The sequence below is a fragment of the Bombina bombina genome, chromosome 11 (assembly GCF_027579735.1).
Source record: "Bombina bombina isolate aBomBom1 chromosome 11, aBomBom1.pri, whole genome shotgun sequence".
NCBI lineage: Eukaryota > Metazoa > Chordata > Amphibia > Anura > Bombinatoridae > Bombina > Bombina bombina.
In genome coordinates this window covers 167,320,719-167,339,304 of record NC_069509.1, presented here as the reverse complement: position 1 = coordinate 167,339,304, position 18,586 = coordinate 167,320,719, and the positions used below count along the sequence as shown (strand labels likewise).

The 18,586-nt window shown below is 36.9% G+C and overlaps 1 protein-coding gene across 1 annotated transcript in view; it reads left to right on the top strand.

The window, feature by feature from the left end:
* PDILT (protein disulfide isomerase like, testis expressed) overlaps nucleotides 1-18,321 on the top strand; it is a 52,667-nt gene extending 34,346 nt beyond the window's left edge. Inside the window, exons 5-11 of the mRNA XM_053695297.1 lie at nucleotides 33-143; nucleotides 1,284-1,409; nucleotides 6,684-6,881; nucleotides 7,041-7,161; nucleotides 8,012-8,193; nucleotides 10,906-10,995; nucleotides 18,159-18,321. Coding sequence (XP_053551272.1) covers nucleotides 33-143; nucleotides 1,284-1,409; nucleotides 6,684-6,881; nucleotides 7,041-7,161; nucleotides 8,012-8,193; nucleotides 10,906-10,995; nucleotides 18,159-18,227 — 897 coding nt within the window. The 3' untranslated portion in view covers nucleotides 18,228-18,321. The remainder of the gene's footprint in view (nucleotides 1-32; nucleotides 144-1,283; nucleotides 1,410-6,683; nucleotides 6,882-7,040; nucleotides 7,162-8,011; nucleotides 8,194-10,905; nucleotides 10,996-18,158) is intronic.
* The last annotated feature ends 265 nt before the right edge of the window (nucleotides 18,322-18,586 follow it).

Below are 18,586 nucleotides of genomic sequence, written 5' to 3'. Positions count from 1 at the left end.
ATATGAATAACTCTCATCAAATGCATCTAAAGGACAAACCTATCCATTATCTAATATCAGAAGAAGAAATACAAAGCACATTGGACCTTATAAGGCTAATAAGGACATATATAATGGATTTGGTGACCGAGTATAATCTGGAGGTAAGACCATTTATTATGCAATTAAACAGTATGCATACAACTACAATACTTTTAATTACTTTTAACCTTGACTATGAAAATAATTCTGGTCTAGGAGATTAACTAAATCCATACCAACAGAGACGTTACTACATTTACAGAGAGTCCAAAACAAGGGATCAGTAAATGTTTTAACATTAGCAAATATTTTCATATATTTTTTTAAATAAAGTAATGTTAGCTGCATTTCTTCGTTTTAAATGAAGGCTAAATATTTGTAAAACATTTCATAAATTGAATATGGAATGTAAGATTTAGATATGCAAATATTAACATTTGAATATTGATTCTCACAAACTTTAGTATAAGTCTATTGGAATCAATATTCAGATGTAGCATTCAATTGTTACATTCACATATTCATATATGAGATTAGATATTTTACAGAAATATTTGATTGGCAGAATAATTATCAAGCGAAGCATCATTTGTAATTATAAAGACATTCACTGGTCACTACCCAGAGAGTAACATAATAAAGATGCTTTTATAGCAAAAAAGGTCTAACCATAAAGTTGTAATCTCATGGTACATTCTTATCTAGAAGTTTAAAGAGAAAGCATACAGCTTCTCAACACCTATTGGTTGTTTTTTAATGACCAGGCACCTTTAAAGGGGGTATGTTATATATATATATATATATATATATATATATATATATATATATATATATATATATATATATATATATATATATATATATATATATATAAAAGTGAATTTCCAGGAAGCTTTTCAGTCTGCTATAGCTGACTGCACCCATCTTAGTTGACTGGTTGGATTAGAAAGATATTAGTTAAAATGTATATTGTTTGACAAGGCAAAATGTTAATAAAATAAGAGTTTGGTTCAACTGAAAGAAAAGATAAATAGCAATAGCAAACAAGTAAATATTAATGTACAAATATTCTGTTTTTCTTTGTGAGAACATGAGTTTGAACTGGTGCCTTGTCTAATCAGTGGTCTACAACTGTAGTAAACTTTAGATCTCTATACTAAAACTTGTCTGAGAGAATAAAATTTAAAAAACAAGTGACTTCAGATTCTAGAGGTTGCCATGCACAGTAAATTGACAATATTTTTCTCTCTTTTCTTTACTAGACATCAGTAACCATTTTTGATGTCCCCATTGAAAGTCACATTTTACTTTTTGCCTCCAAAAGCTCAGAATCATTCAGTACAATATATGAAAATTATGAGTCAGCAGCAATGGAGTTTCGGGGAAAGGTATGTAGTATTATGACAACCATTGATATTCTGTTCTTCCGTTGGCAACCAGGTTTAAATTATATCCCTGCTTTAGTCTAAATGTATTTTACTTTGTTTAGCACTATGGAATCTATTGCCTCTTTAAAAGGTTTTTTTGTTTCATGACAGAATATATATTTTTGTTTTGTTTTGTTTTTTTTATTGAGGAAAAAGGATGCATACAGGTTATATAGTAAATTCAATACAGCAAGTAATCATGTCATATCTGACTATAGGTGTACAGTAGTATTGATAGGCCTCCTTTTCAGTCCCCTAAAACAGTGATAGAGGCCTCCCTTGGACCTGTTCTGGTGCATAAATAAGATCAAGGGGGTTAATATTAGACATAAAACATAAGTAAAAGTTTACATAGGAACAAACAGCATCATGTGTATGGAAAATAATATGAAACTACTCGTTTCTAGAAAATTGATAAAGATGCATAAGTCAGAACTGGTTACTATGCCAACACACCACTCACAGAAGCAAATAGCTATTATTTATGATCATATAAAGAAATTGTGTAACTATGTAAAATAAAAACAGAGTTATTTCCTTGTCCATATGATCTGTTAAATGTCCTAAATGACTATATTCATACACTCCTAGCAAGTTGTTATACATCATACTCTGGTCAGGAATATATGGTACGTATCCTGATGTACAAAATATATAACACACTATATAAAACTTTCTTTTAGGGCTTAGCTCTTGTTATTACATTTATATGGTTAATATTTGGTTTCCCAGCCACAGCCCCGGCCGTAGACTGCGAAAGGGGCACCAGCATTACTATCACATTTCTCTCAAGAGCTGAGGCAACGTGCTTAGTATAAATCCCTTTTTCGAATGTAAAATGATGTCACCCTAGGTGCCACCCACTAAACCCCACAGGAAACATGCAGAATTATAAAAGGGCATTAATGCGGTTACCGTGCCTCTTTTATGCTATTAGTATGTATGCGATTCTAGAGCATATTTGTACTTTATAGGATGTTACTACGGAAGTGCATGAAGCCAAGTGGTACAAAACTTAGGAAAGTATGAAAGTGCTGATATATAAAATTACACTCGCATAGTTTAAACACACAGGCTCTTTATAAGAAGAGAGAATAAGAGAAAAACAACTAAGCTAAAACATTTTTAAGCCAACAGTGTTGGAAAATATATGTAGATACCAAGTTTTCCTCAGGCTGGCTTTAAGGTGTCCCAATAATGATACATTTTATACTGTTTATCAGAGTTCCGTTTATCTGGGTAAAGAGGTTTGTCCAGCTGTGATTGCAAAACCTCAAATGTTACATATGGTGTGATATCCGTAGACATATTAAACCGGGAGTCCTCTCTGATCTCCTGGATGAGCAATTCCTCCAGATCAAGCCTTTCTAGCATCGAGGCAACAAGGGTTGAAGTACTGAGCTTCATGGGATGATTTAAAGCTATTGCGTGTTCTGTCGACTTGCCTGTGTTTAGATAGTAAATGAACATTGAGAGTCGAGTTGGTATTTTGATGCATATCAATCATTGGTGGTCTGATGTTCAGCCGAGGTGACTTCACACGAGATGAGACCTGTGAAGGTGTTGCTGTACCAGTATTGTTCTTTTTTGCTCTGCAGAGAGGGAACCGCGGCTACGTCCTCCATAGATGTCGCCTCTACGTCTTCTGATTTGCTCCCTGTGTTGAGCTGTGACATTTGTAGATTTGTTAGAAAGTCCCATGAGGCCCTCTGTATTAGGTCCATAAAGTGATGTTCTAACTTTTCCATGATATCGTCTAAACGAAACCGATAACTAAATTCTTTCTCGGCAGCCATGTTTGTTGTGCAGTGATAGATTTCTTGGTAGCCTTAGGTTTTCTGTGTCAAAAAGAGCCTGTTTACTTTGTAAAACTGTGAGAGTGTGAGAAGTTCATGTTCTGATGTGTCCAGTCCTGACAGGTAACCTCGGCAAACCGAGGGGGCTGCCTGTCTTGCTGCTCCAGGCCTTTATTGCCCGATTTTGTGTTCCGGCATCAGAAATACAGCAAATGACTTAGATTTTATTGTTCTATCCGTTGTTCCAGTAGTACTGGTCAATTTATGTGCAAGTTTACTGTGCTAGTTATCCTACACCGGCAGATTGCTGGATATTTAGCAGGAGCACTAAGAAGATGCGACCGTCCACAGTCGCTGCTCGGACACGCCCCCTAAAAGTTTTTTTAACTACACATAATTAAACATTTTTTATTATAATTTCTTACTGTTTAATATCCCTTTAAGTTACTCGTGTTAATAAATGCAATATATATACTGTATATATTTATATATATATACAGGTAGCCCTCAGTTTACGCCGGGGTTAGGTTCCAGAAGGAATGGTTGTAAATCGAAACCGTTGTAAATTGAAAGCAAACCCAGTTTATAATGTAAGTCAGTGGGAAGTGAGGGAGTTAGGTTCCAGGCCCCTCTCAAAATTGTCATAAGTAACACCTAATACATTATTTTTAAAGCTTTGAAATGAAGACTTTAAATGCTAAACAGCATTATAAACCTAATAAAATAATCACACAACACAGAATATATAATTAAACTAAGTTAAATGAACAAAAACATTTGCTAAACAGCATTATAAACCTAATTAAATAATCACACAACACAGAATATATAATTAAACTAAGTTAAATGAACAAAAACATTTGCTAAACAGCATTATAAACCTAATAAAATAATCACACAACACAGACTTTACTTGCATTTTTCTGCAAACAGTTCTTTCTATGCATTCCAATCTGGACTGATTTATAGACAGGAAGATCTTGTTCCTTTGCAAGCTGCTCGATAGCTCAGGTCTGGTTAAACAGATTAATTTCAGCTTGTTTGGCTTGCATATCTTTGCTGCAGCACAAGCGGACAGCTCCACCTACTGGCTATTTTAATCAATGCACTGCTTCTCAATGTTTTCAATAGCAGTCACATGACTGAAAAAAAGGTTGTTATTCTGAAACGGTGCAAATTGAACCGTTGTAAACCGAGGGCCACCTGTATATATATATATATGTGGTAAAAGTTGCATTCTGACCTATTAAAGGGACAGTCTACTTCAGAATTTTTATTGTTTAAAAAGATAAATAATCCCTTTATAACCCATTTCCCAGTTTTGCATAACCAACACAATTATATTAATAAACATTTCACCTTTGTGATTACCTTGTATTTAAGTCTCTGCAGACTGCCCCTTTTCTTAGTTATTTTGACAAACTTGTATTTTAGCCAATCAGTGCCCTCTCATAAGTAACTTCACGGGTATGAGCACAATGTTATCTATATGGCACACACAAACTAGCAGTGTCTAGCTGTAAAAACTGTCAAAATGCAGGGGCCTTCAAGGGCTTATAAATTAGCATTTAAGCCTAGCTAGGTTTAGCATTCAACAAATAATAACAAGAGACCAAAGCAAATTTGTTGATAAAAGTAGATTGGAAAGTTATTTTAAATTGCAAGTCCTATCTGAATAATGAAAGTTTAAGTTTTAGTTACTGTCCCTTTAAGCAGCCATCAGCATTACTGGATTAAGTAGCTGTTAAATTTTACTTTAGTGTTTGTGATGTATATTTTGCTTATTTGAAGGTCTGTGAAAAAAACACCTTGAAATGTCTGTTATTTTAAAATAATTGTGTGTATTTTTTAAGAGACATGAAAGCCAAAATTAAAGTTTTATGATTTAGATTTGATATAATATAAAATAAAATTCTAGTTAAGAGGGCATTCAATTAAAAATAAAAACACTCATTAGCTCTTTCTTATGGTATCCTTTGTTGAAATGTAGCTCTTTTCAAAGACAGCATACTGAGATAGACCTACGAGTTTGCATGTGTGTTGAACATTCCATGTATAGCATGCCAATACATGTGCACACTCCTGAGTCTACCTCAGGATACTGTCATAGAAAGGAACTAAATAAGAGGTATATTTTTATAATAAAAGAATAGTGGAAATTCATTTAAAATTTTATCTGAATCAGAACATTTTTATTTTGACTTTAGTGTTCCCTTAAAGAAACACTATTGTAAAAAAAAAACTTTAATTATTCAGATAGAGCACACAATTTTAAATAACTTTCCAATTCCCTTCCATTGTCAAAATGTGCAAAATCTTTTTAAGTGCACACTTTCTGAGGCAGCAGCTCCTACTGAGCATGTGCAAGAATTCACAGTGTATGTATGTTTATACATTTTGTTATTGGCTGATAGCTGTCGCGTGATGCAAGGAATGTTTTATTAATTCAAAAGGAGGCCCTTCTAATGGACTCATGTCTAAGAAAACAATTGCAAAAATTTTCAAATTTTAAACATTTGAACACACATTTTAATAAATAAGAAGTAATTTTTGAAGAATTATAGGGCAAATTAAACACACTGTGGTGCATAAAAGGGACAGTAAAGTCAGTGATAACACTCACATTTCAGGCAGTGCATAAAATTTTAAACCACTTTCCAATGTACTTGTATCATAAATTTTGATGAGTTCCCTTGGTATCCTTTGTTAAATAGTAATCTTACCTGTGGATGCGCCCTTAGCCATCTGGCAGCAGTGTTTGCAACAATGTTTATAGCAATGTTATAAATAGTTGCAAAATCTGCTGCTGTAGAGTGTCTGTAACATTCTATGGCATTAGTGTTTGTAACTATTTATTCATCCGCACAGTCTGCTCTCAATATTAGTCACTAATTTTAACCCCTTGAGTGCTGACGGCTCTGAGCCATCACAAATTTTCCCAGTCAGGTGCAGACGACGGCTTAGAGCCATCGCTAGCACTCACCCACCGTCAGGGCAATCTTGGGGCTCCCATCGACTCCCACCCCGGTGATCGGGCCTGTATAGTGACAGACATCACTGGGCTTGCCGTTTTGCCCGGTGACTTCACGCACAATGATGTGATGACGTCACTGTGCAACTTTATTTAAAATTTACAATGCACAATAAAGGGAAAGGGGGCATGCTGCTTAGAAGCCTGTATCTCAGGAATCTAAGCAGCTACAGACCCCCAAGACCCACTGTGGGAAAGGTAATCGCCTAACCTTTCCAACGGTATAAGTCTTGAGGATCTGGAAAAAAAAAAAATAGTAAAAAAAAATATATTTAAAAATAGTAAAAAAAAAAAAAAGCTTAAATCCAACTTAGCACCCAGGTGGGAAATGGCTTATCACGCAAAGGGTTAAACAAAGAAGATGACAACTCATTTAAAACACATTAACAAACATTTATTATTTTTCAGTTTGTTTTTGTCTTTGTTGATACTGATGAAACCCGGAACGGCCGTATATTTGAATATTTCCGCATCACAGAAGTTGATACACCAGGGGTTCGTATTTTGAACCTGACCAGTGATGTGCAGTACAGGATGCCAGCTGACGAAGTCAACTTTGAAAATTTGAGGCGTTTCTGTCAAAGTTATTTGGACGGGAAAGCCAAGGTAATTTATTAGATGCACACTTGGCATGTACAGTTTATTCTGAAAATTACACTCAAAAATGTCTGTCGTACAAATAAGATTTTAAACGTTTTAAAATTAAGTTAAATTATCACAGTTATACTTGAACGCAAATTCAGTAAAATGTTATTTTTAACACAGCCAAAAACGGACAGTGAAGAAATTCCAAGTGACTGGGACAAAAATCCAGTGAAAGTTCTGGTGGGAAAGAACTTTAATCAAGTTGCTTTTAATAAGAGCAGCAACACATTTGTCATGTTTTGTAAGTATCATAAATAAAGTTTTTTTTAGTCATGTAACAAATAGTTGTCTAAATTCTAGTCTGTTCACTCACAGACATTGACCTAGTATTTCCTTGTGCAGCAACATTACCTGCTATAGCTTGAGTAATCTCATGAGATTAGGGACTGTTAATTACCCAGAACAAGCAAGCTCAGAGGTTGCGGAGAGGTCAAATAGCGGTGGTTGTAACTTGTGGTAAGCAGGCTTGCATGATTGAGCCTGTATCGCAAGTAGCTTCCACTGATTAGTACATGGACCTGATAAGAATGAGTTTCACAGTATAGGATATGGCATCTCAAAACATCTTTGAAACCTTAATAAGCAAACAAATAAAAAAAAATCCCTCTTTAAAACAATCTATGCTAACATATACACAGAGGAAAACTTTGAAAATGTGAAAGAGAAAGAAAAGAAAAATTGGACAACGTGTACTCGATAATCAACCATGACCCTCTGCCACCTCATCTCTTATAAAAAATGACCTCTACCATGTTAAAACCCTCTGAACTAAGGCCACAAATATAAATATAAAATAAATAAAAAAAGTATACTTAAAAAACAAACAAACCTTAGATGAAATAAAATCATCTTTTTCTTTCCTTTCCTGAAGACTTCACCACCATAGCAAGTCCACCTTCTTTTGTCTCATGCCCTGTGTGAAATATCTTCAACGTTTCTCCTCTATTTATAAATATTGTAGACAATCCTGAATGGTTTATTATTTTAACCAATCAGGATTGTGAATGGGCAGGCTGTCACAGTTGTGCCCACCCACTCTTCTTTTTTGCTAAACCTAGGTATTTTTTTAACATATTTTATTTGGTTTGCAGATGCACCTTGGTCCCAAGAATGCAAAAGCCTATTGCCAGTTTGGGAAGAGTTAGGAAGAAGATTTCAAAATCATGATAATGTAACCATTGCCAAAATCGACTGCACAGCCAATGATATTAAACTCATTGTGTTAGATCGCTATCCGTATTTTCGGTTCTTTCCAGTTGGATCAGACACTAAGGTATGAAACATAAGACTGGCAGCATTAGCGGTGTCAGAGATAATATATGTATTTTTGCAAAAGAAAAGTTTTATGGACATTACATCAGAAAAAATCCAAAATGAAACACGTGACAATTTGCAAACCTATTTAGAACATCACAGAATAAAAGGGTTAACTGTACAGTAAGCACTTTGTGATTACAAGATTTTTCTGCCATCTTGCAATAAATGAACATGGTGGGGGAGTTTGAAAATGTTTTGACTGTAGTAAGACATTTTTTTGCTGCAAATGTTTTTCAGTAACCAAACTTCACCCACTAGATGGCTAATTTGGAGGAACCAATGTGGACCTGTTACTGAAGGAGACAAGGCTATCCACAGTCATTATTTTAGTAAAATAACCATTGATTTGCATTTCTTTATCTCATAATCTATGCTAAAGCCAATTAGGGACAGGTATGTAACAGGGTTAGGAATGCAAGTCCTGCCATACATTTCCTCCAGTTGTCAGAATCGAAAACTTTAAATTTGTAGAATTCAATTACAGGAAAAACAAGCAAAATAACTAATTAAAGTATATTGCAAAGTTTATTTTTTACTACCCATATAAATTTAAATTAATCATTTTATATTAAAAGTGTTTACTGTCCCTTTAACAATGATATCACTTTATACTGATAGGAAAATGATACCTGTAGAAAATAGTTGTACATTGTCTCTTTAAATATGTAAATATAAGACTAGAACCATAAATCAGGGTCATAATTTGCGTAAATAAAAAGAGAGAAGCGCTAAACCTGGGAATGAACAATAGCATAATAGCTTGTTCTACGGCTAGTTATCACCCAAGAAGCAGCCTCTTTTTGCTCAACATGTGTCTTTCACAGATAACGTTCCTGTAGTATATCAGTCTGTTCCTGACTAAACAGTACAGTCCCAAAATACCAGGCAATCCCTCTCTGAACAAGAGAATCAGCAAAATTCCAGACATACATTTTGACCTAGTGTGAGCCTCGTAAGTGAGGTGCTCCATGTTCAGAGAGGAATTGCCTGGTATTTTGGTGCTGGAATGTCTGTAATAGGCGGGATCAGACTGATATTCTACAGGAAAGTTCTACTCTGTGAAAAGCCTTACTGGGCTAAAGAGAAGCTGCACCCAGGTGGTAAATCACCATAGAACAGGCTAACAATAGTATTGGGCAGGTTGTTCGTTCCTGTTAGTGTGCTTCTCTCTGTATGTATTTAGTCTCCCTATGGGAAGAAAGGGGCAATCAGATGAGGACTCCTTACTTAGAGGAATATGGCTACACCTCACTGGCAAGGCCCAATGAAGACTGAAACAATCATCTGGGGTTGCTGTGTTCCTTGTTCAGAGAGGAATTGCCTGGTATTTCTGCGCTGGACTGACCGTAATAGGCGGGATAAGACTGATATACTACAGGAAAGTTCTACTCTGTGAAAAGCATTACTAGGCTAAAAGAAGCTGCACCCAGGTGGTAAATCGCCTTAGAACAGGCTAACAATTTTATTTTGCTGGTTGTTCGTTCCTGTAAGTGCACTTCTCTGTGTGTGTAATAAGACAAGAACCACACTGGATTTTTATTAGAAACAGTATATTATAAAAATATACTTCTCTTTAGACATAATTTAAACAACAACTGTATGTTGTATAGAAGGGTTATGTCATGGTTTTGGATAATCAGTTTGTTGCTGATGGGAAGATTCAGTGTGGCAGTGATGTCTCCAGAAAGGAGATATAGGGGGGCACTTCCCAGAGGATTACCTTTGTTTTGTGTTAGGGGTGAAGCTGGGAACTGTCTGGAATGGTGGTGGGAAAATCTGAGGGCAATCACAGTTAGGGGAGTACATGGAGGGGCAGCCATTTTGCTGGAAGGGGGGCTTGTTTCCCCAGCTGGTGACACCACTGCAGTGTGGAGTGATCAGTTCTTCTACTTCTCTTTGTCTCAGCATTTCTATATATCTATTTCCATATCTATATCTATCTGTCTGTCCATATGATCAAGCCAGTGATTAAGAGCTAGGATTAGCCCAAAACACGTATGATGATGCTCTCTCATGATGCTGTTACTGTTATTATTGTTTTTATACATTGACGGAAAATCCTTTTGATCTTTTTAAAATTGAAGATTGAATAAAGATTACGGCTTTTACTCACTCATCCTCAGTTGTTCTCTTGGAGTGCAGAGGTCACGGAGTTAATCTGTCTGTCCATATGTCTACAAGTGCTCATTGTTCTACAGGCCACAGCAACATATAGACCGATAACTTTGACTATGTATGTACAATACATGGAAGAGTTAACTTCTATGGCTCCCTTCCCATGAAAGCCCAAGTTTTTAAGGCTTTCTCATTTACCAGCAAAACATTGTTGAGCAGCGACAAAAGTTTTGTTCTTGCCCAGCTAGAGTTATTTTACTTTTAAATTGCTTTTATTTACAAAATCCAACAGTAAAAAACTATAATAGTTATTGTACTTGTTTAAAATTGTTTGCTTAGAAACACAGCTGCATGATTATGACAGTAGGTAAAAAGCAGAAATCCCACTGAATCTGCACACATTCTCTTGTTAGCTGTAAGATTAACTAATTAATTAATTAATTAATTAATTCTCAGGATAACCTAATGCATAATGATGTATGTTTTTAAAGTATTTATGCTATATCTGTCATTAATGCAACATACTGTACAATAACTTTCTTTTTCTTTGAAGACAATCCGCTATACAGGTACAAGGACAATTGAGGCTTTCACAGAATATTTAGAAAAGGAAATGAAACGTTCACACAAAGAAGATGAAATGGTAAATATATGCATTTTTTGCTACTCAGGAATGAGTTTCCGCATAGATAAATACAAATAAATATTCAATGAAAGTACAACATTCTACCAAGTCTTTATAACTTATTGTAGTTTAATATGGCAAAAGGGGATAAAGAGAATAAATCAGAATTAATGGCCAAGACACATCTTCCTTATTCTCTCTCTCTCTCTCTCTCTCTCTCTCTCTCTCTCTCTCTCTCTCTCTCTCTCTCTCTCTCTCTCTCTCTCTCTCTCTCTCTCTCTCTATATATATATATATATATATATATATATATATATATATATATATATATATATATATATACATACAGTATATACTGTATATATTGTTCACTCAGATATAAAATTATAAACAAATAAATAGTGAAAATGCCAAATCAATTGTGTAAAATAAAATAAAAGTTAAAGGATAAAGTACTTCAATCCCACAGGTTGAGCTTTCTTCCAGATTCTTTTGGGTGCTGGGTAAATCCTGGAAATAGACCTCAGGGGAAAAAAGAAAAACAGCCAATGAGCATCAATTAGAATATATTACCCAGCAGCTAATGAACATTAACAGGATGTACCAGTCAGCCAATGAGCATTAGCAGGAAGTGCCTGTCACCCAATGAGCATTAGCAGGAATTGTCTATCACCCAAAAGGCATTATTGGCTGATTTTTGAAATCCTAGTCCAATCAACCAAAAGTAAAAGCTTTCATTCTATTGGTTGATTTGAATAAGAATTCAAATGCAAGGGTACCCCTATATAAGGAGGAACCTTGCATTGAAGCTTTATGTGCGGCAGTCAGGGGCGAAACTACAGGGGGTGCAGAGGTCGCAATTGCGACTGGGCCCCCAAGGGTGGGGGCCCAGCTTAAAATTTATTTTTTATTTTTTTTACAATAAAAAACGTTGACCTGCCTCTGCCTGCACTGATATCATGTGAGTGTGACATGATGCTTCACTAGTGTCTCTGACTACAGGGGTTAGTGTTTCTGTGTTTCTGTTTTACCCATTGGTGTTTATGTATGTGTGTATATGTTTGTGGAACCAGCAAATTACAGACCTTGTTACTACAGCAACGGGGGGGCGGGGGGTAAACAGTGTCACTATACTGTACCACTATATACAGTACAGGGGGGCTGGACCATGTCACAGACTACTGTGGTCACTTTATAAAGTACTGGGGTGGGTAGGGTCAGGCCAGCCATCTCACCGGCAGATTACAGACTGTGTCACTGACTCACTATATACAGTACTGGTGGGTTAAACAGTGTCACTATATACAGTAATGAGGGGTCAGACCATCTCACAGACTGTGGGCATAGGGTACCTCCTTTTGTAGACATGTAATCTGATTAACATTTTTTTTTCTGTGTTAAATGTAAAAAAAAAAAGAAAAAAGATATGTATCAAATTCACTTTTTTTGGGGGGTGGGATGGGTGGGGGCCCTTCTTAGATTCTTGCACCTGGGCCCTGTGGTTTCTAGCTACGCCTCTGGCGGCAGTGACCTCATGAAGAGGACCTCTGTAAGAAGAAAAGAAGAATTGGAGGGAAGATGGAAGAAGAAAGAAGAAGATGGAAAACAAAAAATGGTAAGAAAGGACCACCACCATGAAGATGAAGAAGACCGCCCCGGAGGAGCACTGCCGGAGTCATGTTAATGAGTACAAACCTTGGGGTTTAGCTTTAGGATTTTTTTTGGGGTGGACTTTTTTATTTTTAAGATTTGGGTGTTTTTCCTTTAAGGTTTTTTTACCAAATGCCCTTTTCAGGGCAAACTTTTTTTAAGATAGTGATTTATTTTTTAGTTTACTTTTTTTTTAGATTAGGCATTTTTTGCAGAGGGGGGGGGGGGGCTGGTTACTTTTATTGTAGAATGGGGATGTATTATTTATTGGAAAAAAGAGCTGTGACACTTTATGGCAATGCCCTACAAAATGCCCTTCTAAGGGCTGATCTTATAGTAACTGTTAGGGTTAGTTTAGGGTTTTGGGGTGAGTTTTTTTAAGGGGCCTTAGTTTTAGTATAGACATAATGGTGTTTTTTTTATTTTTTGGTAGTGTTGTTTTTGGTTTTCTGTAATGTTAGGTTTTGTTTTATTTTTGTCAATTTAGTGTTTATTTTTTGTAACCTAGGTTTTTTTTTTTTAGCTTAGAGGTGGGTGGGTGGGCGTGTTAGGTAGTGTAGGGGTAGTTTGCATTGGGGGGTTGTGGCGGTATAGGGGTTAAAAGGTAAATGGACTTATTGTGTTGGGGGTTGTGGTGGTATAGAGGTTAATAGGTAAGTGGGTATTGGCAGTATAGGGGTTAAGTAGTGTAGGTTTTTTTTGTGGTGGGCTATTGTCTGTTTAGGGGTTAATAGGTTAGGAAGTTTATTGTGGTGGGCTATTAGGGGTTTAAGGGTTAATAGGTTAGGAAGTTTATTGTAGTGGTCTATTGGTGGTTATGGGGTAAGTTAGTGCAGGGTTAGTTTGTGGAGGTAGGTTATAGCAGTTTAGGGGTACATAGGTATAGTTATTAGGTTGTGATGTGTGCTATATCTTTAAAAGGGATTATTTACTTTGCATCACAAATGTGGGTGCCAATGCTGCTTGGTATATATTTCGCCAGCATCAGCACCTATTGAGATGTATAGTTAAATGCCCCTCTATGATGCTGCCTATAAAGAGTAATGTCGGCACTTTTTAATATTTCTCCGGCATTCTCGACATCGCATTGGATCCCTTTTAAATATTTCGCCACCTTGCAGCACTTTCGATCACTGGGTCCTTTAAATGTACAATATCAGCGACGACCACCAATAGTATTTGCAGAACTCTGTGCACGACAAATTTGTAACGCCCCTTTACTCTGTGTTCTTACTCCTTTCCCCCTGTATGCCCTGCCCTCTGTATATAAAGAATAACACTACATATAACACCTCTTGATACTATAAAGATTTCTTTATAAATTAAATAGAGGATATACATTGCACCTTCTCATAACCTTGCTCTTGACATTGCAGGGCCCCGAAGTTTGAGGTCCTGGGCAGGTTATCCTCTCTGCAAAAAAGGGCAGGCTTGATATCAGCACTGAGTGTTTAAAACATTACAGCATATTGGGCTTTCCGTATAAATACCCTGGTTTCCGTAAGTGAAATCGGGAACCACCTAGCCATATTAAAAGGCCATTCTTAAAACATTTCCATATTTGCAGTTGTTATCTAATAAAACCAATTAGGGCCAGATGTGTAGCCAAGTTAGCCTTGAGAATTCATCAGGGCATTCTGAGAAATTGAAACGGATACATTTTCAGAGCTAAATTACATGAAAATGAGGCAAAATAAATAATGAAAATATAATGCAAAGTTGTTTTATTACACATAACTAAACATTTTATATAAAAATCTCTCAAGGTGTTGACTGTCCCATTAAGGGCTGAGGAAGTGGGTGAGTAATTCTTTTTGTATTTCTAAAAGAATGTGCCGTGCCGTGTACCAAAAATTTTGACCAAGAGCAAATACTATCAATATGATTAGCCCAAAGTTTCCCTAGGATACCTATAAAAATAGATTTATTATGTTAAGGAAACTCTGCACTTAAATACATGAAAAGAATTCTGCTTTGTGCATATTTACTCTTATGTCACTACCCTGAAAATAAACAAATCTTCAATAAGCTTAATGTATTACCTCACTTCTTTTCAGAAATTTCTTTAAAGTGATCAAAACAAAAGAGGGAACTCAGACAAGAAACAGTGTCTACTTATTTAAAGGGACACTGAAGTAAAAAAACCCAAACTTTTATTATTCAGATAGAGAATGCAAATTTTTTATATAAAACCTTCCAATTTACTACCATTATCAAAATGTGCACAATCACATCAGACATTTTCCGCCAGACATTGCTATCAGCATTTATCATTGCACAAGCAGTTCTGGTGAACTGCTTGTGCAATGCCGCCCCCTGCAGATTCGCGGCCAATTGGCCGCTAGCAGGGGGTGTCAATAAACCCGATCGCACATGATCAGGCGTATTGATGTTGATGTCCACAGCCTCAGAGCAGCGGTCTTAAGACTGCTTCTTCTTAATTCCTGATTAGAAGCATTGGGGCCGGTTGGCCGATTGGTAAATACCGCCACGCAACTAATTGTGTGAGAGTAGGGCTTGTCATTTACCCCAGTCGAATGAATCCGAGAGTGATTTTCATTTGCCAACTCCAAATTGTTTGTTTAAACCGCTGCCTCAGAAATATCAGTTGCAGGCTCAAATGAGTGAGTGTGCAACCAATCGGGGCATTCGCCTTATGATAAATCTTACCCTAAGTGTTGTTGGATAGTATTTTTATTATGCATTTGCTGATTACTGTATTTAATGGTCCTTTAAAAATACTCAATTGTAAAAAAATAATAATTCATGACTCAGATAGAGCATACAATTTTAAACAACTTTCCAATTTACTGTTATTTACAAATTTTCTTCATTTTCTTATTATCCTCTGTTGAAAAGCAACTTTCTTATATACTGCTATTATCAAATTTTCTTCATTCTCTTAAGACCACTGCTTCTTAACTCGTCCGCCACCTCTGAGGCGGCGGACAGCACTCGGATACGATCGGGTTAATTGACACCCCCTGCTACCGTCCGATTGGCCGTGAATCTGCAGGGGGCGGCATTGCACAAGCATTTCTTGTGAAATGCTTGTGCAATGATAAATGCCGACAGCGTAGCGATGTGCGGCGGACATAAATGGGGCCCTCTGTCTGAATCATGAAAAAAATTGGGTTTCATTTCCCTTTAAAGGAACACTAAAGTCAAAGTTAAACTTTCTTTATTCAAATAGTGAACACAGTTGTAAACTACTTTCCAATTCACTTCCATAATCAAATTATGCACAATCTATTTATATGCAGACTTTCTTTGGCACCAGCTACCACTGAGCATGTGCAGTGTTCACGGTGTTTACATTTATGCATTTTATGATTGGCTGATGGCTGTCACATGATGCAAGGGGAAGGGAAATTAAACTATCTTTAGTTCTCCATTTAACAACTGTCGAGCGGACATGATTTGCTATAGTAGAGATTGAGCATGTGCTGTCACTAGAAATGTCTGTGCAATTCCTCCCCCTGCCCACTGGCGACAAATCACCCTGATCGTATCGGGAGGATTTCAATCCACCACCTTTTAGGTGGCAGACAGGTTAAAGAGCAGTAGTTATACAACTGTTGCTTCTTAACCCTTTCACTACCGGACTTTCAGACAAAAACTTGCCCAAAATACCAGAGTATTTTTAGCATTTTTTGTTATCACTCATTTAAACAGAAATAGAGCATTGTTTTTTTATTTACCTATCAAATCTATATATATTTTTTACGTAGACAACCCAAGGTATTGATCTAGGCCTCTTTTGGTATATTTCATGCCACCATTTCACTGCCAAATGCAATAAAATAAAAAAAATGGTACTTTTTTCACAAACTTGCTTGTGCAATCATGGCACAGATGTTTGTAAAAGTTTCACTGGGATCCCCTTAGTTCAGAAATAGCAGACATATATGGCTTTGCCATTGCTCTTTGTTAATTAGAAGGCTGCTAATTGCAGCTGCGCACCACACTTCTATTATTCCCGGCAGTGAAGGGGTTAATTAGGTACCTTAAAAGGTTAATTTTAGCTTTAGTGTAGATATTAGCCTCCCACCTGACACTTCCCACCCCCTGATCCCTACCTGATCCCTCCCAAGCAGCTCTCTTCCCTCCCCACCCCCCACTGGTAACCCCCATCTTAAATACTGGCAGACAGTCTGCCAGTATGTATATAAGGTTTTTTTAAAAAAAAAATATATATATTTTTATATTTTCTGCAGTGTAGGATTCCCCCTTACCCCCCCACCCTCCCTGATCCCCCCAAACAGCTCTCTAAACCCCCCCTCTAAGTATTACCCACCATCTTAGGTGCTGGCAGCTATGTGCAAGACTGCCAGTACCTACAAACTGCTATTTTCTGTAGTATAGTCTCCCCCCACCTGCGATCTTTAGTTAGGGTCCTGTAGCGTAGGGACCTTACACTCCCTCCCTCTCCCTCCCGACCTCCCCTGTTGGGCTGCCCACCCACCACCCGCCTCCTGCCCACACCTCCCACCAGCACCAACAGAAGATCGTTACAGACGGTGACACACACAGTGTCACCGTCTGTAACGATCAGGCATCTGCCCTCATATGGAGGCGGAGCATAGATTGCGCTCCGGCTCCATATGCGGCAGATGCCTGAAGCTTCAGGAGCTCCAGATCTCGGCTGTAACTTAACAGCCGAGAGTGCTGGAGCTTCCTGAATCTAAGACGTATATATACGTGGTATGGTACGATAGCCAAAGTACGTCCTTTTGGGTGAAGGGGTTAAAGGACCATTAAATACAGTGGACTTGCATAATCAATAAATGCATGATAAAAAGACAATCCAAGGGGTACATTTATCAAGCAGCGGACGCTGCTTATTCTGCGCAAGGCAAGCCTTCTGGCTCGCCGGAAACAGTATTTAAGAAGCAGCAGTTGTAACTCTGAGGTAGTCCGCCTGCAATCATCCCGATCAGATACGATCGGGATGATTGACACCACCTGCTAGCGGCCACAAATGCTGGTGCAATGATAAATGCTGACAGTGTATGCTGTCGCCATTTAGCGAGGTCGAGCGGACATGATTCTCTACAGCGAATCATGTCCGCTCGACCTTTAATAAATCTACCCCTTAATCTGAACTTCAAATGAGTAGTAGATTTTTTTATAACAAATTTCAAAGTTATGTATATTTCCACTCCCCCTGTACCATGTGACAGCCATCAGCCAATCACAAATGCATTTACGTATATTCTGTAAATTCTTGCACATGCTCAGTAGGAGCTGGTGACTCAAAAAGTGTAAATATAAAACGACTGAGCACATTTTGTTAATGGAAGTAAATTGGAAAGTTGTTTAAAATTGCTGCTGCTCTATCTGAATCATGAAAGTTTAACTCATGCATTTACTATCTCTTTAACAACCACTGCTTAATAAATGGAGCCCTAAGAACAATTGCATTGTCTTTTTAGTATGCATGTGTTGATTACGCAATGCTACTGCATCCTTTTATTCACTGCAGTGATTTATCTGATTACTTATCTATTTTATCTCACTCTGTTTCTAAGGCATCTGCTGAGTTACAAAACCAACAAGATGAAGATAAGGATGAGAATTATTTAAAAGAAGAACTCTAAGATGATCATAATACAACTGTACCCATTTCTACATCATTTACAAAAAAATGCAATAACAAATATTTAATAAATAAAGTATTGTTTTGTTATGTTTTTTTGTTGTTGTGTATTTGTTGCCGAGTTTATCAAATAAATCAAATAAAGAAGAGTCTGACAATACCATTTACAGCATTACACAAAGCTTATATGTACAGCTCACATCCCTTTCAATGTCTTTGTATTATGAAATTAAAGGGACATAAACCCCAAATTGTTCTTTCATTTGGGTACAACCACTAGTAGATAGGGCCCAGTAGTGCATTGCTGTGTCTGTGTCTACCTAGGCTTACTCTTCAACAAAGGATACCAAGAGAATGAAT